The sequence below is a fragment of the Oncorhynchus keta genome, chromosome 35 (genome assembly GCF_023373465.1).
Source record: "Oncorhynchus keta strain PuntledgeMale-10-30-2019 chromosome 35, Oket_V2, whole genome shotgun sequence".
NCBI classification, from domain to species: Eukaryota; Metazoa; Chordata; class Actinopteri; order Salmoniformes; family Salmonidae; genus Oncorhynchus; species Oncorhynchus keta.
Window position 1 is genome coordinate 73,666 of NC_068455.1, and position 15,848 is coordinate 89,513.

At 47.9% G+C, this 15,848-nt stretch overlaps 1 protein-coding gene across 1 annotated transcript in view; it reads right to left on the reverse strand.

Annotated features, from left to right (window-relative positions):
- Positions 1 to 15,848, reverse strand: part of LOC118370446 (acetylserotonin O-methyltransferase-like) — a gene marked incomplete at its 3' end in the record, with an annotated part of 43,181 nt that overhangs the window by 14,912 nt on the left and 12,421 nt on the right. Inside the window, exons 2-3 of the mRNA XM_052495805.1 lie at positions 14,434 to 14,525; positions 14,060 to 14,234 (exon numbers count right to left, since the gene is read on the reverse strand). Coding sequence (XP_052351765.1) covers positions 14,060 to 14,234; positions 14,434 to 14,514 — 256 coding nt within the window. The remainder of the gene's footprint in view (positions 1 to 14,059; positions 14,235 to 14,433; positions 14,526 to 15,848) is intronic.

Consider the following 15,848-nt stretch of genomic DNA (forward strand, 5'->3'; position numbering starts at 1 on the left):
CTAGGTAAAGCTCCGCCTTATCTCAGTTCACTGGTCACGATGGCAACACCCACCCGTAACACGCGCTCCAGCAGGTGTATCTCACTGATCATCCTTAAAGCCAACACCTCATTTGGCCGCCTTTCCTTCCAGCTCTCTGCTGCCTGTGACTGGAACGAATTGTAAAAATCGCTGCAGTTGGAGACTTTTATCTCCTTCGCCAACTTTAAACATCTGCTATCTGAGCAGCTCACCGATCGCTGCAACTGTACATAGTCCATCGGTAAATAGCCCACCCAATTTATCTACCTCATCCCCATACTGTTTTTATTTATTTACTTTTCTGCTCTTTTGCACACCAATATCTCTACCTGCACATGACCATCTGATCATTTATCACTCCAGTGTTAATCTGCTAAATTGTAATTATTCACCTACCTCCTCATGCCTTTTGCACACAATGCATATAGACTCTTTCTTTTTTTTCTACTGTGTTATTGACTTGTTTATTGTTTACTCCATGTGTAACTCTGTGTTGTTGTCTGTTCACACTGCTATGCTTTATCTTGGCCAGGTCGCAGTTGTAAATGAGAACTTGTTCTCAACTAGCCTTCCTTGTTAAATAAAGGTGAAATAAAAAAATATTTAAAAAAAGAACCAAGAGAACAGTACTGCTATAACACAAGAACCAAGAGAACAGTACATTACTGCTGTAATACTCTAGAACCAAGTGAAAAATACTGCTGTAAGACTAAAACCAAGAGGACATTACTGCTGTAACACGCTAAAACCAAGAGAACATTACTGCTGTAAGACTAGAACCGAGAGGACATTACTGTTGTAAAACGAGAACCAAGAGAACAGCACTAATGTAACACTAGAACCAAGAGAACAGGACATTACTGCTGAAATACTATAGAACAAAGACAACAGCACTGACGTAACAGTCATGAACCAAGACCCAAATCCAGATAGCTGATGTTCTGAAAGAGCTGCAAAATCTGGACCCCTACAAATCAGCAGGACTAGACAATCTGGACTCTCTCTTCCTAAAATGATCTGCCGAAATTGTTGCAACCCCTATAACTAGTCTGTTCAACATGTCTTTCGTATCATCTGAGATTCCCAAAGATTGGAAAGCTGCCGTGGTCATCCCCCTCTTCAAAGGGGGAGACACTCTAGACACAAACTGTTATAGACCTATATCTATCCTACCCTGCCTTTCTAAATTCTTCGAAAGCCAAGTTAACAACCAGATCAAATCAAATCAAATCAACCAAATCAAATTGTATTTGTCACATACACATGGTTAGCAGATGTTAATGCGAGTGTAGCGAAATGCTTGTGCTTCTAGTTCCGACAATGCAGTGATAACCAACAAGTAATCTAACTAACAATTCCAAAACTACTGTCTTATACACAGTGTAAGGGGATAAAGAATATGTACATAAGGATATATGAATGAGTGATGGTACAGGGCAGCATACAGTAGATGGTATCGAGTACAGTATATACATATGAGATGAGTATGTAGACAAAGTAAACAAAGTGGCATAGTTAAAGTGGCTAGTGATACATGTATTACATAAGGATGCAGTCGATGATAGAGTACAGTATATACGTATGCATATGAGATGAATAATGTAGGGTAAGTAACATTATATAAGGTAGCATTGTTTAAAGTGGCTAGTGATATATTTACATCATTTCCCATCAATTCCCATTATTAAAGTGGCTGGAGTTGGGTCAGTGTCAATGACAGTGTGTTGGCAGCAGCCACTCAATGTTAGTGGTGGCTGTTTAACATAACAGTCTGATGGCCTTGAGATAGAAGCTGTTTTTCAGTCTCTCGGTCCCAGCTTTGATGCACCTGTACTGACCTCGCCTTCTGGATGATAGCGGGGTGAACAGGCAGTGGCTCAGGTGGTTGATGTCCTTGATGATCTTTATGGCCTTCCTGTAACATCGGGTGGTGTAGGTGTCCTGGAGGGCAGGTAGTTTGCCCCCGGTGATGCGTTGTGCAGACCTCACTACCCTCTGGAGAGCCTTACGGTTGAGGACGGAGCAGTTGCCGTACCAGGCGGTGATACAGCCCGCCAGGATGCTCTCGATTGTGCATCTGTAGAAGTTTGTGAGTGCTTTTGGTGACAAGCCGAATTTCTTCAGCCTCCTGAGGTTGAAGAGGCGCTGCTGCACCTTCTTCACGACGCTGTCAGTGTGAGTGGACCAATTCAGTTTGTCTGTGATGTGTATGCCGAGGAACTTAAAACTTGCTACCCTCTCCACTACTGTTCCATCGATGTGGATAGGGGGGTGTTCCCTCTGCTGTTTCCTGAAGTCCACAATCATCTCCTTAGTTTTGTTGACGTTGAGTGTGAGGTTATTTTCCTGACACCACACTCCGAGGGCCCTCACCTCCTCCCTGTAGGCCGTCTCGTCGTCGTTGGTAATCAAGCCTACCACTGTTGTGTCGTCCGCAAACTTGATGATTGAGTTGGAGGCGTGCATGGCCACGCAGTCGTGGGTGAACAGGGAGTACAGGAGAGGGCTCAGAACGCATCACCGACCATTTCGAATCCCACCGTACCTTCTCCGCTATGTATTTGTTATGGATCCCAATTAGTTAATGTGTAACGGTCCTATGTGTAGCATAGGTGTAGAGAGTCAGGCGCAGTACAGCAGATATGCGTAATCAAAGTTCTTTACTCAAAAAGATATACAAAGTAAATCATGAGCCCACAAAGACGGACAGAATTACAACAAACAATCACAACATGGGGAACAGAGGGTTACATAATAAACAAGTCATTTGTTGAGTGAAGCCAGGTGTGTAAGACAAAGACAGAACAAATGGAAAATGAAAAGTGGATCGGCGGCGGCAAGAAAGCTGGTGACGTCGACCGCCGAACGCCGCCCGATCAAGTAGAGGGACCGACTTCGGAGGAAGACTCCCACACCACCGGTGCCACCAGGCAAGAGGCTGAAAGTATGGGAGTTTGATCCATGGACCGCTCATCTATGTCATACATCCGGGACAGTGCGTCTGCCTTAGCGTTCTGGGAACCTGGTCTGTAGGATAGAGTGAAAACAAAACGGGTAAAGAACATAGCCCACCTTGCCTGGCGAGGGTTCAGTCTCCTCGCTGCCCGGATGTACTCCAGATTGCGGTGGTCAGTCCAGAATCCAAGATGGCGTAGCAGTCGTACGTATGTTTGTCTTGTCCCGTCCCGTCCTGTCTAGTGTAAATATAGTTTTCTTCGTTTATTTTTCTGTATATATTTCGTACATATTTTAATCTCACTCTCAAACTAGAGCTGAATATACTCTCCTGCAACCCGCATCACCCAATGTGGTACGGATCCGCCTTTTCTATACTTTACATTAGATCCGGAGCCACCATCAGAAGCTAGCCAGCAACTAGCTACTAGCTCGTACTCAGTTAGCCATTGCTAGCGGTCTTCTAAGCTAACTAGAACACCAGCGCGACATCAACCCAGAGCATATCAGACTGCTCTTTCTCTACCACATCTCCGGATTCCTACCGCAAGCTCTGAACCTTTACACCGGATCATCGCAACTAGCTAGCTGCAATTCCAGTGGCTACTCCTGGCCAACGTCTCTGGCCCAAAACAAGCTACAGTTAGCCTTGAGCTAAGCCCATCTCCCGACTAGCCGAAGAGGCCCAACGATACCTCTTTTGCCAATTGGCCTGGACCCTTTACTGCCGACACGGAGCGCCGCCGATCCATCACGACTGGTCCGCCGACATAATCGTCCGAGGTGGTTTCAACAGGCTTTTCGTTGCGACATCGCCAAAGATCCATCTGCTGGCCAAGGCCCGCGAGCTTTCTGAAACGCTGTGTCTCCAGCTCACCCAGCGCACTAGAGCTCCTGTAGCATAATCCTGGGCTACAATTACCCGGGCCCACGACCGGTCTGTCGATGCCACCGCAAGAAGAGGAATAAACAGACTCACCCCATCGCGACGTCCCCCAAAGGTTAGCTCTCTAGCCCTCGCTATCTCCCTACTTGCTATTCGGCCTGCTAACGGCTAGCTTGTCTAGCCCGGGCCTACGAACTGTTAGCTTGTTAGCACAGGCCTGCTAACCATCTGACTCACCTCATCCCAAACACTTCTGAACCCATTTACTTTCTATCTCTCTTTGATTTTTATTTGTTTATACCTTCCGGAAACCTGCCTCACCCACTGTGATACGGATTCGCTATCACTTTTAATTTTGATTTATTTTTATGACACACTCAAGAACCTCCAGACGCTAACCAGCTAACTAGCTACAAGCTATTTAGTCATTGTTAGTTTAAAAAAAATTTTTTTTTAAAAAAAACCTGGATAACACTCGCCAGCCCAGCTTCCCTGCCCATCCACCGCTGCCCCCTGGACACTGATTTCTTGGCTACATAGCTGACGCACGCTGGACTGTCCATTAATCACGGTACCCCATTCTGCTTGTTTGTTTATCTGTCGGCCCAGTTGCCTAGTCAACGCCATTTTACCTGCTGTTTGTTGTGCTAGCTGATTAGCCTCGCCTACTGTTTTTAGCTAGCTTTCCCAATTCAACACCTGTGATTACTGTATGCCTCGCTGTATGTCTCTCCCAAATGTCAATATGCCTTGTATACTGTTGTTCAGGTTAGTTATCATTGTTTTAGTTCACAATGGAGCCCCTAGATCCACTCTGCATACCCCTGTTACCTCCTTTGTCCCACCCCCACACATGCGGTGACCTCACCCATTACAACCAGCATGTCCAGAGATACAACCTCTCTCATCATCACCCAGTGCCTGGGCTTACCTCCGCTGTACCCGCACCCCACCATACCCCTGTCTGCGCATTATGCCCTGAATATATTCTACCATGCCCAGAAACCTGCTCCTCTTATCCTCTGCCCCCAACGCTCTAGGCGACCAGTTTTGATAGCCTTTAGCCGCACCCTCATACTACTCCTTCTCTGTTCCGCGGGTGATGTGGAGGTAAACCCAGGCCCTGCATGCCCCCAGGTACCCTCATTTGTTGACTTCTGTGATCGAAAAAGTCTTGGTTTTATGCATGTCAACATCAGAAGCCTCCTCCCTAAGTTTGTTTTACTCACTGCTTTAGCACACTCTGCTAACCCTGATGTCCTTGCCGTGTCTGAATCCTGGCTCAGGAAGGCCACCAAAAATTCAGAGATTTCCATACCCAACTATAACATCTTCCGTCAAGATAGAACTGCCAAAGGGGCGGAGTCGCAGTCTACTGCAGAGATAGCCTGCAAAGTAATGTCATACTTTCCAGGTCCATACCCAAACAGTTTGAACTACTAATTTTGAAAATTACTCTCTCCAGAAACAAGTCTATCACTGTTGCCGCCTGCTACCGACCCCCGTCAGCTCCCAGCTGCGCCCTGGACACCATTTGTGAATTGATCGCCCCTCATCTAGCTTCAGAGTTTGTTCTGTTAGGTGACCTAAACTGGGATATGCTTAACACCCCGGCAGTCCTACAATCTAAGCTAGATGCCCTCAATCTCACTCAAATCATCAAGGAACCCACCAGGTACAACCCTAACTCTGTAAACAAGGGCACCCTCATAGACGTCATCCTGACCAACTGGCCCTCCAAATATACCTCCGCTGTCTTCAACCAGGATCTCAGCGATCACTGCCTCATCGCCTGTATCCGCCACGGAGCCGCAGTCAAACGACCACCCCTCATCACTGTCAAACGCTCCCTAAAACACTTCTGTGAGCAGGCCTTTCTAATCGACCTGGCCCGTGTATCCTGGAAGGACATTGACCTCATCCCGTCAGTTGAGGATGCCTGGTCATTCTTTAAAAGTAACTTCCTCACCATTTTAGATAAGCATGCTCCGTTCAAAAAATGCAGAACCAAGAACAGATACAGCCCTTGGTTCACTCCAGACCTGACTGCCCTCGACCAGCACAAAAACATCCTGTGGCGGACTGCAATAGCATCGAATAGCCCCGTGATATGCAACTGTTCAGGGAAGTCAGGAACCAATACACGCAGTCAGTCAGGAAAGCTAAGGCCAGCTTCTTCAGGCAGAAGTTTGCATCCTGTAACTCCAACTCCAAAAAGTTCTGGGACACTGTGAAGTCCATGGAGAACAAGAGCACCTCCTCCCAGCTGCCCACTGCACTGAGGCTAGGAAACACGGTCTCCACCGATAAATCCATGATTATCGAAAACTTCAATAAGCACTTCTCAACGGCTGGCCATGCCTTCCGCCTGGCTACTCCAACCTCGGCCAACAGCTCCGCCCCCCCGTAGTTCCTCACCCAAGCCTCTCCAGGTTCTCCTTTACCCAAATCCAGATAGCAGATGTTCTGAAAGAGCTGCAAAACCTGGACCCGTACAAATCAGCTGGGCTTGATAATCTGGACCCGCTATTTCTGAAACTATCTGCCGCCATTGTCGCAACCCCTATTACCAGCCTGTTCAACCTCTCTTTCATATCGTCTGAGATCCCCAAGGATTGAAAGCTGCCGCAGTCATCCCCCTCTTCAAAGGGGGAGACACCCTGGACCCAAACTGCTATAGACCTATATCCATCCTGCCCTGCCTATCTAAGGTCTTCGAAAGCCAAGTCAACAAACAGGTCACTGACCATCTCGAATCCCACCGTACCTTCTCCGCTGTGCAATCTGGTTTCCGAGCCGGTCACGGGTGCACCTCAGCCACACTCAAGGTACTAAATGATATCATAACCGCCATCGATAAAAGACAGTACTGTGCAGCCGTCTTCATCGACCTCGCCAAGGCTTTCGACTCTGTCAATCACCAAATTCTTATCGGCAGACTCAACAGCCTCGGTTTTTCGGATGACTGCCTTGCCTGGTTCACCAATTACTTTGCAGACAGAGTTCAGTGTGTCAAATCGGAGGGCATGCTGTCCGGTCCTCTGGCAGTCTCTATGGGGGTGCCACAGGGTTCAATTCTCGGGCCGACTCTTTTCTCTGTATATATCAATGATGTTGCTCTTGCTGCGGGCGATTCCCTGATCCACCTCTACGCAGACGACACCATTCTATATACTTTCGGCCCGTCATTGGACACTGTGCTATCCAACCTCCAAACGAGCTTCAATGCCATACAGCACTCCTTCCGTGGCCTCCAACTGCTCCTAAACGCGAGTAAAACCAAATGCATGCTTTTCAACCGATCGCTGCCTGCACCCGCATGCCCGACTAGCATCACCACCCTGGATGGTTCCAACCTTGAATATGTGGACATCTATAAGTACCTAGGTGTCTGGCTAGACTGCAAACTCTCCTTCCAGACTCACATCAAACATCTCCAATCAAAAATCAAATCCAGAGTCGGCTTTCTATTCCGCAACAAAGCCTCCTTCACTCACGCTGCCAAGCTTACCTAGTAAAACTGACTATCCTACCGATCCTCGACTTCGGCGATGTCATCTACAAAATGGCTTCCAACACTCTACTCAGCAAACTGGATGCAGTCTATCACAGTGCCATCCGTTTTGTCACTAAAGCACCTTATACCACCCACCACTGCGACTTGTATGCTCTAGTCGGCTGGCCCTCACTACATATTCGTCGCCAGACCCACTGGCTCCAGGTCATCTACAAGTCCATGCTAGGTAAAGCTCCGCCTTATCTCAGTTCACTGGTCACGATGGCAACACCCATCCGTAGCACGCGCTCCAGCAGGTGTATCTCACTGATCATCCCTAAAGCCAACACCTCATTTGGCCGCCTTTCGTTCCAGTACTCTGCTGCCTGTGACTGGAACGAATTGCAAAAATCGCTGAAGTTGGAGACTTTTATCTCCCTCACCAACTTCAAACATCAGCTATCCGAGCAGCTAACCGATCGCTGCAGCTGTACATAGTCTATTGGTAAATAGCTCACCCTTTTCACCTACCTCATTCCCATACTGTTTTTATACTGTTTTTACTTATTTACTTTTCTGCTCTTTTGCACACCAATATCTCTACCTGTACATGCCCATCTGATCATTTATCACCAGTGTTAATCTGCAAAATTGTATTATTCGCCTACCTCCTCATGCCTTTTGCACACATTGTATATAGACTGCCCATTTTTTTCTACTGTGTTATTGACTTGCTAAATTGTTTACTCCATGTGTAACTCTGTGTTGTCTGTTCACACTGCTATGCTTTATCTTGGCCAGGTCGCAGTTGCAAATGAGAACTTGTTCTCAACTAGCCTACCTGGTTAAATAAAGGTGAAATAAAAAATAAAATAAAAAAATGAGAAAAGGGTGTTTAGCCCCCTCAAGCCAATGTCTCCGCGCCTTCAGCTCCTTGACAACAGCCAACAGTTCCGGTCCCCCACATCATAGTTTCTCTACACCGGGCTGAGCTTCTTCGAAAACGAAGCACCGGGGCGGAGCTTTGGTGGCATGCCCGAGCGCTGAGAGAGCATGGCTCCTATCCCAGCCTCGGACGCGTCCACCTCCACTATGAACGCCAAAGAGGGATCCAGATGAGCCAATACGGGAGCCGAGGTAAACAGAGTCTTCAGGTGACCAAAAGCCCTGCCCGACTCAGCTTACCACTGCAGCCTCACCGGTCCCCCTTCAGCAGTGAGGTAATGGGAGCTGCTACCTGACCAAAACCCCGGATAAACCTCCGGTAGTAGTTGGCAAACCCTAGAAACCGCTGCACTTCCTTTACCGTGGTGGAAGTCGGCCACGGTAAATCCGGTTGAAATCCGGCTGAAATCCGGTCACTCTCCATCTCCACCCCTGATGTGGAAATGTGGTACCCTAGGAATGAGACGGACTGTTGGAAGAACAGACATTTATCAGCCTTGACGTCCAGGTCATGCTCCAACAGTCGACCAAGCAACCTGCACACCAGGGACACATGCTCGGCACGTGTAGCGGAGTATATCAGAATGTCGTCGATATACACCACTACAGCCTGCCCGTGCAGGTCCGGGAAAATCTTGTCAACAAAGGCCTGGAAGACTGATGGAGCATTCATCAACCCGTACGGCATGACGAGGTACTCATAGTGCCCTGAGGTAGTACTAAATGCCATCTTCCACTCGTCCCCCTCTCGGATACACACCAGGTTGTAAGCGCTCCAGGGATCCAATTTTGTGAAGAAGTGGGCCCCGTGCATTGACTCGGTCGCACTGGCTATGAGAGGCAGTGGGTAGCTGTACCTCACAGTGATCTGATTGATCCCTCGATAGTCAATACACGGGCGCAGACCTCCGTCCTTCTTCTTCACAAAAAAGAAACTTGAGGAGGCAGGTGAAGTGGAAGGCCGAATGTATCCCTGCCCCAGGGATTCGGAGACATATGTTTCCATCGCCACCGTATCCTCCTGTTACCAAGGATACACGTGACTCCTGGGAAGTGCTGCGTCTCCCAGAAGATTTATCGCACAATCCCCCCGTCGATGAGGTGGTAATTCAGTCGCCCTCTTCTTACAGAAGGCGAGAGCCAAATCGGCATATTCTGAGGGGATGCGCATGGTGGAGACCTGGTCTGGACTTTCCACTGTCGTCGCACTGATGGAAACCCACACACACCTCCCTGAGCACTCTCGTCCACCCCTTGAGAACACTCTGTTGCCTCAAAATAGTGGGGTTGTGACAGGACAACCAGGGTAAGCCCAGCACCACAGGAAACGCAGGAGAATCAATAAGGAAGAGACTGATTCTCTCCTTATGACCCTCCTGCGTAACCATGTCTGGTGGAGCGCTGGCTTCCCTAATCAGCCCTGACCCTAATGGTTGACTATCTAGGGCGTGCACAGGGAAGGGTATATCCACAGGAAGAAACTATGGGCAAATGAACGGTCAATAAAATTCCTATCTGCGCCTGAATCTACTAGCGCCTTATGCTGGGAATGCGGGGAAAACTCAGGAAATGAAATAAACACATACATGTGAGCAACAGGGAGCTTTGGGTGAGCCTGGTGCTGACTCCCCTGGGGTGACACGACAGTGCCCTGCCTGCTGCCTAGACTCCCTGAAGAACCCCCCCGGCACCAACCAGCAGTGTGCCCTCTGCGGCCACAGATGTTGCAGGGAATGGCCCCTCCTCCGGTCGCCCTAAGGGCAGCACCTCCCAGCTCCATGGGCGTCGGAGCGGAGGTGCTGAGGGATGGAACTGACAGACCCTGATCCGGACGTCCGCAGGCAGTCAGCAGGTTGTCCAGCTGGATGAACAGGTCCACCAACTGGTCCAATGTGAGGGTGGTATCTCGACAGGCCAACTCCCGACGGACGTCCTCGTGCAGACTACACCGGTAGTGATCGATCAGGGCCCTGTCATTCCATTCCGCGCTGGCGACCAGGGTCCGGATGTCCAAGGCGAAATCCTGCGCGCCCCTTGTCCCCTGCATCAGGTGGAACAGATGTTCACCCGCCGATTGACCGCTCGACCAGGCGGGTGGTCGAACACTGCCCGAAAGCGGCAGTTGAACACTGCGTAATGGCCCAACGCCGCGGCTCCCTCACTCCATACGGCGTTGGCCCACTCCAAGGCTTTCCCTGAGATGCAGGAGACGAGGGAGGACACGCTCTCACGCCCCGAAGGAAGCCGGGTGGACGGTCGCCAATTAGAGCTCCAGCTGGAGTAGTGTCTGGTGTCCGGCAGCTGTCCCATCATACTCCCTCGGGAGCGCAAGTCGTATCCCGCCGGAACCGGGTGAAGGAGGGGTAGACAGTGGGACTTGCTGTAGTGGGGCTGGTGGAGGCGCTGGAAAACCTTCTGCTCTCTCCAAACGATCCAATGTCTGCAGCACGCGATCCATGGCGGTGCCCAGACGTTGCAACATGGCCGCGTGGTGCTGAACGCGCTCCTCCACTGCAACAGGGAGGACGTCTACTCCTGCTGACTCTATTCTTCGGGTGAGTGTTTCTGTAACGGTCCTATGTGTAGCTGGTGAAGAGTCAGGCGCAGGACAGCAGATATGCGTAATCAAAGTTCTTTACTCAAAAAGACGGACCGAATTACAACAATCACTCACAAACACAACATGGGGAACAGAGGGTTACATAATAAACAAGTCATTTGTTGAGTGAAGCCAGGTGTGTAAGACAAAGACAGAACAAATGGAAAATGAAAAATGGATAGGCGGCGACTAGAAAGCCGGCGACGTCAACCGCCGAACGCCGCCTGAACAAGGAGAGGGACCGACTTCGGCGGAAGTCGTGACATCACGCCAAGGCAGCAGATACTCTTCCTGGGATTTATTATGGATCCCCATTAGTTCCTGACAAGGCAACAGCTACTCTTCCTGGGGTTTATTATGGATCCCCATTAGTTCCTGCCAAGGCAGCAGCTACTCTTCAAAATTAAGGCAGTTCTAAACAATTAAAAACATGACATTACATTCATAACATATTTCACAACAAATTAAGTGTGTGCCCTCAGGTCACTACTCTACAACCACATATTTACAATACAAAATCCATGTGTACATGTGTGTAATGATGCAGAAAAACTAATCCATGCTTTTGTCACTTCTAGATCAGACTACTGCAATGCTCTACTCTCCGGCTACCCGGATAAAGTACTAAATACACTTCAGTTAGTGCTAAACACGGCTGCTAGAATCTTGACTAGAACCCCAAAATTTGATCATATTACTCTAGTGCTAGCCTCTCTACACTGACTTCCTGTTAAGGCTAGGGCTGACTTACAGCTAACCTACAAAGCATTACATGGGCTCGCTGCTACCTATCTCTCCAATTTAGTTTTGCACCCCCTCGGGTTTGTGCGGTGGAGATCTCCGTGGGCTATACTCAGCTTGTCTCAGGTTAGTAAGTTGGACTGTTGATATCCCTCTAGTGGTGTGGGGGCTATACTCAGCCTTGTCTCAGGGTAGTAGGTTGGACTGTTGATATCCCTCTAGTGGTGTGGGGGCTATACTCAGCCTTGTCTCAGGGTAGTAAGTTGGTGTTCTGTTGATATCCCTCTAGTGGTGTGGGGGCTGTGCTTTGGCAAAGTGGGTGGGGTTATATCCTATATCTTCCTCTCACCCTCCCAGAGGACCTGAGCCCTAGGACCATGCCTCATGACAACTTGGCCTAATAACTCCTAGCTGTCCCCAGTCCACCTGGTCGTGCTGCTGCTCCAGTTTCAACTGTTCTGCCTGCAGCTATGGAACTCTGACCTGTTCACCGGATGTGCTACCTTGTCCCGGAACTGCTGTTTTCGACTCTCTCGCTCTCTCTCTCAACCGCACCTGCGGTCTCAACCTCTGAATGCTCGGCTATGAAAAGCCAACTGACATTTACTCCGAGGTACTGACCTGTTGCACCGTCTACAACCCTGCAGGTAATCAATGAACGTTTGAACATCTTGAAGAAAATCTGCCGTTAACTTCTTTGGGGTAGGGGGCAGTATTGGGTAGCTTGGATGAAAAACGTGCCCAAATTAAGCCTTCTGCTACTCAGCCGCAAAAGCTAAAATATGCATATAATTAGTAAATTTGGATACACTCTGAAGTTTCTAAAACTGTTTGAATGATGTCTGTGAGTATAACAGAACTCATATGGAAGGCAAAATCCTGAGAAAAAATCCAACCAGGAAGTGAGAAATCTGAGGTTTGTAGTTTTTCAACTCAGCCCATTGAAGATTGAAGATACAGGGTGACATTAATTATGTTTCACTTCCCAAGGATTCCACTAGATGTCAACAGTATTTAGAACTTTACTACTACTTCTACTTTAAAGGAGGGGCTCATAAGAGCTCTTTGAGTGAACGTCTGGCAGAGTGCCACAGCCTCGGTTTGGCGCGCTCACGTGGAAGGTAGCTACGTTCCACTTAATTTCTACAGACAAAGGAATTTTCCGGTTGGAACATGAATTAAGTTTTGTTAACAACATCCTAAAGATTGATTCCATACTTAGTTTGGCATGTTTCTACGGGCTGTAACGGAACCTTTTGAACTTTTCGTCCGATGTTCGGCGCGACATGAATACGCTTTTGGATTTGTTTACCAAACGCCCTAACAAAATAAGATATTTGGAACTAACTGATGGACTTTATTGAACAAATCAAACATTTTTGGTGGAACTGGGATTCCTGGGAGTGCATTCTGATGAAGATCATCAAAGATAAGTGAATATTTAAAATGCTATTTCTGAGTAATGTTGACTACCCAATATGGCGGGTATCTTTTTGGCTGCTTTGTTGTCTAAAGGCTGTACTCAGATTATTGCATGGTTTGCTTTCTCCAAAGTTTTTTTGAAATCTGACACAGCGGTTGCATAAAGGAGAAGTGTATCTAAAGTTCCATGTATAATAGTCGTATCTTTATCAATGTTTATTATGAGTATTTCTGTAATTTGATGTGGCTCTCTGCACAATCACTGCATGTTGTAGAACTAATGAACGTAACGCGCCAATGTAAACTCAGATTTTTAACAAACAAAACATACATGTATTGTGTAAAATGAAGTCCTATGAGTGTCATCTGATGAAGATCATCAAAGGTTAGTGATTCATTTTATATCTTTTTCTGCTTTTTGTGACTCCTCTCTTTGGCTGGAAAAAATGGCTGTGTGTTTCTGTGGCTTGGTGGTGACCTAACATGATCGTTTGTGGTGCTTTCGCTGTAAATCCTTTTTGAAATAAGACAGTGTGGCTGGATTAACGAGAATTTTATCTTTAAAATGGTGTAAAATACTTGTATGCTTGAGGAATTTTAATTATGAGATTTTTGTTGTTTTGAATTTGGCGCCCTGCACTGTCACTGGCTGTTGCAGTAGCGGAACCCCAGTCCTAGAAAGGTTAATGGCCATGTACTCTTATAATCCCAGCAGAGCTACAAGAGGGCTGGCCACCCCTCAGAGCCTGGCTCCTCTCTAGGTTTATTCATAGGTTCCTGCCTTTCTAGGGAGTGTTTCCTAGCCACAGTGCTTCTACACCTGCATTGCTTGCTGTTTGGGGTTTTAGGCTGGGTTTCTGTACAGCACTTTGTGACATCTGCTGATGAAAAAAGGGCTTTTTAAAATACATTTGATTGATTGATTAAATGTGATTGTATAGTGTGAATGTTATGTATGCGTGTCTGTGTTAGTGGTAAAGTGTAAGCGGTTCACCTGTCCCATCTATCTGCTCCACCTCCAGGATGTCAACTCCCACCAGTACGTCCAGAAGGCGTTCAATCCCGTCCATGCTGGCGCCCAGCTCCTGGGCCACGAGCTCCGCAGACAGAGGCTTCTGGGACAACAGCAGGAGGTCAAACACCCCCAACTCACAGGCTGAGAAGATAACCTGATAGGAGGGGCAACAGTCCGGGTAAGGGGTCAGAGGACTCTTGCAGTCTGACAGCATCTTTTGGTGTTTACATAATGTCATTTTGTCCGATTTAAACTACATATCTGTACATTACGTTGTAAATATTTCCAGTGGTTTTGTACCATAGGTCAGGGGATGTCAATCTACATGATAAAGAAATATTATAAAGTCCAACCTTTGAGACTCTGAATCCATTGAAATACTCCAGCAGTTTAAAGGGGTAGTCCAGTTCGCTCTGGGATAGATGTTCTGCCATGATATTGAGTCCTGATGGGGGAGGAGAGGAGAGTGGGATTGAGGGGGACATGAGAGAGAAGGACATCACAGTGGGGGACAGGAGAGAGAAAGGCATCACAGTGGGGGAGAGAGAACGGCATCACAGTGGGGGACAGGAGAGAGAAGGGCATCACAGTGGGGGACAGGAGAGAGAAAGGCATCACAGTGGGGGACAGGAGAGAGAAAGGCATCACAGTGGGGGACAGGAGAGAGAAAGGCATCACAATGGGGGACAGGAGAGAGAAAGGCATCACAGTGGGGGACAGGAGAGAGAAAGGCATCACAATGGGGGACAGGAGAGAGAACGGCATCACAGTGGGGGACAGGAGAGAGAAAGGCATCACAGTGGGGGACAGGAGAGAGAAAGGCATCACAGTGGGGGACAGGAGAGAGAAAGGCATCACAATGGGGGACAGGAGAGAGAAAGGCATCACAGTGGGGGACAGGAGAGAGAAAGGCATCACAGTGGGGGACAGGAGAGAGAAAGGCATCACAGTGGGGGACAGGAGAGAGAAAGGCATCACAGTGGGGGACAGGAGAGAGAAAGGCATCACAGTGGGGGACAGGAGAGAGAAAGGCATCACAGTGGGGGACAGGAGAGAGAAAGGCATCACAATGGGGGACAGGAGAGAGAAAGGCATCACAGTGGGGGACAGGAGAGAGAAAGGCATCACAGTGGGGGACAGGAGAGAGAAAGGCATCACAGTGGGGGAGAGAGAACGGCATCACAGTGGGGGATCAGGACATCAATAAGCTGCTCTCAGACATCAATAACCTGCATCAGGACATCAATAAGCTGCTCACAGACATTATAAACCTGTATCAGGACATCAATAACCTGCTCACAGACATTATAAACCTGTATCAGGACATCAATAAGCTGCTCCCTAACATTATAAACCTGCAACAGGACATCAATAAGCTGCTCCCTAACATTATAAACCTGTATCAGGACATCAATAAGCTGCTCCCAGACATTATAAACCTGTATCAGGACATCAATAAGCTGCTCCCTAACATTATAAACCTGTATCAGGACATCAATAAGCTGCTCCCAGACATTATAAACCTGCATCAGGACATCAATAAGCTGCTCCCTAACATTATAAACCTGTATCAGGACATCAATAAGCTGCTCCCTAACATTATAAACCTGTATCAGGACATCAATAAGCTGCTCCCTAACATTATAAACCTGCATCAGGACATCAATAAGCTGCTCCCTAACATTATAAAACTGCAGTCTCTTACGACGTTCGTTTATCTCCCTTGGAAATTGGTCATTGAGACCGAATTTGGTCCCTTTAAGCTCCC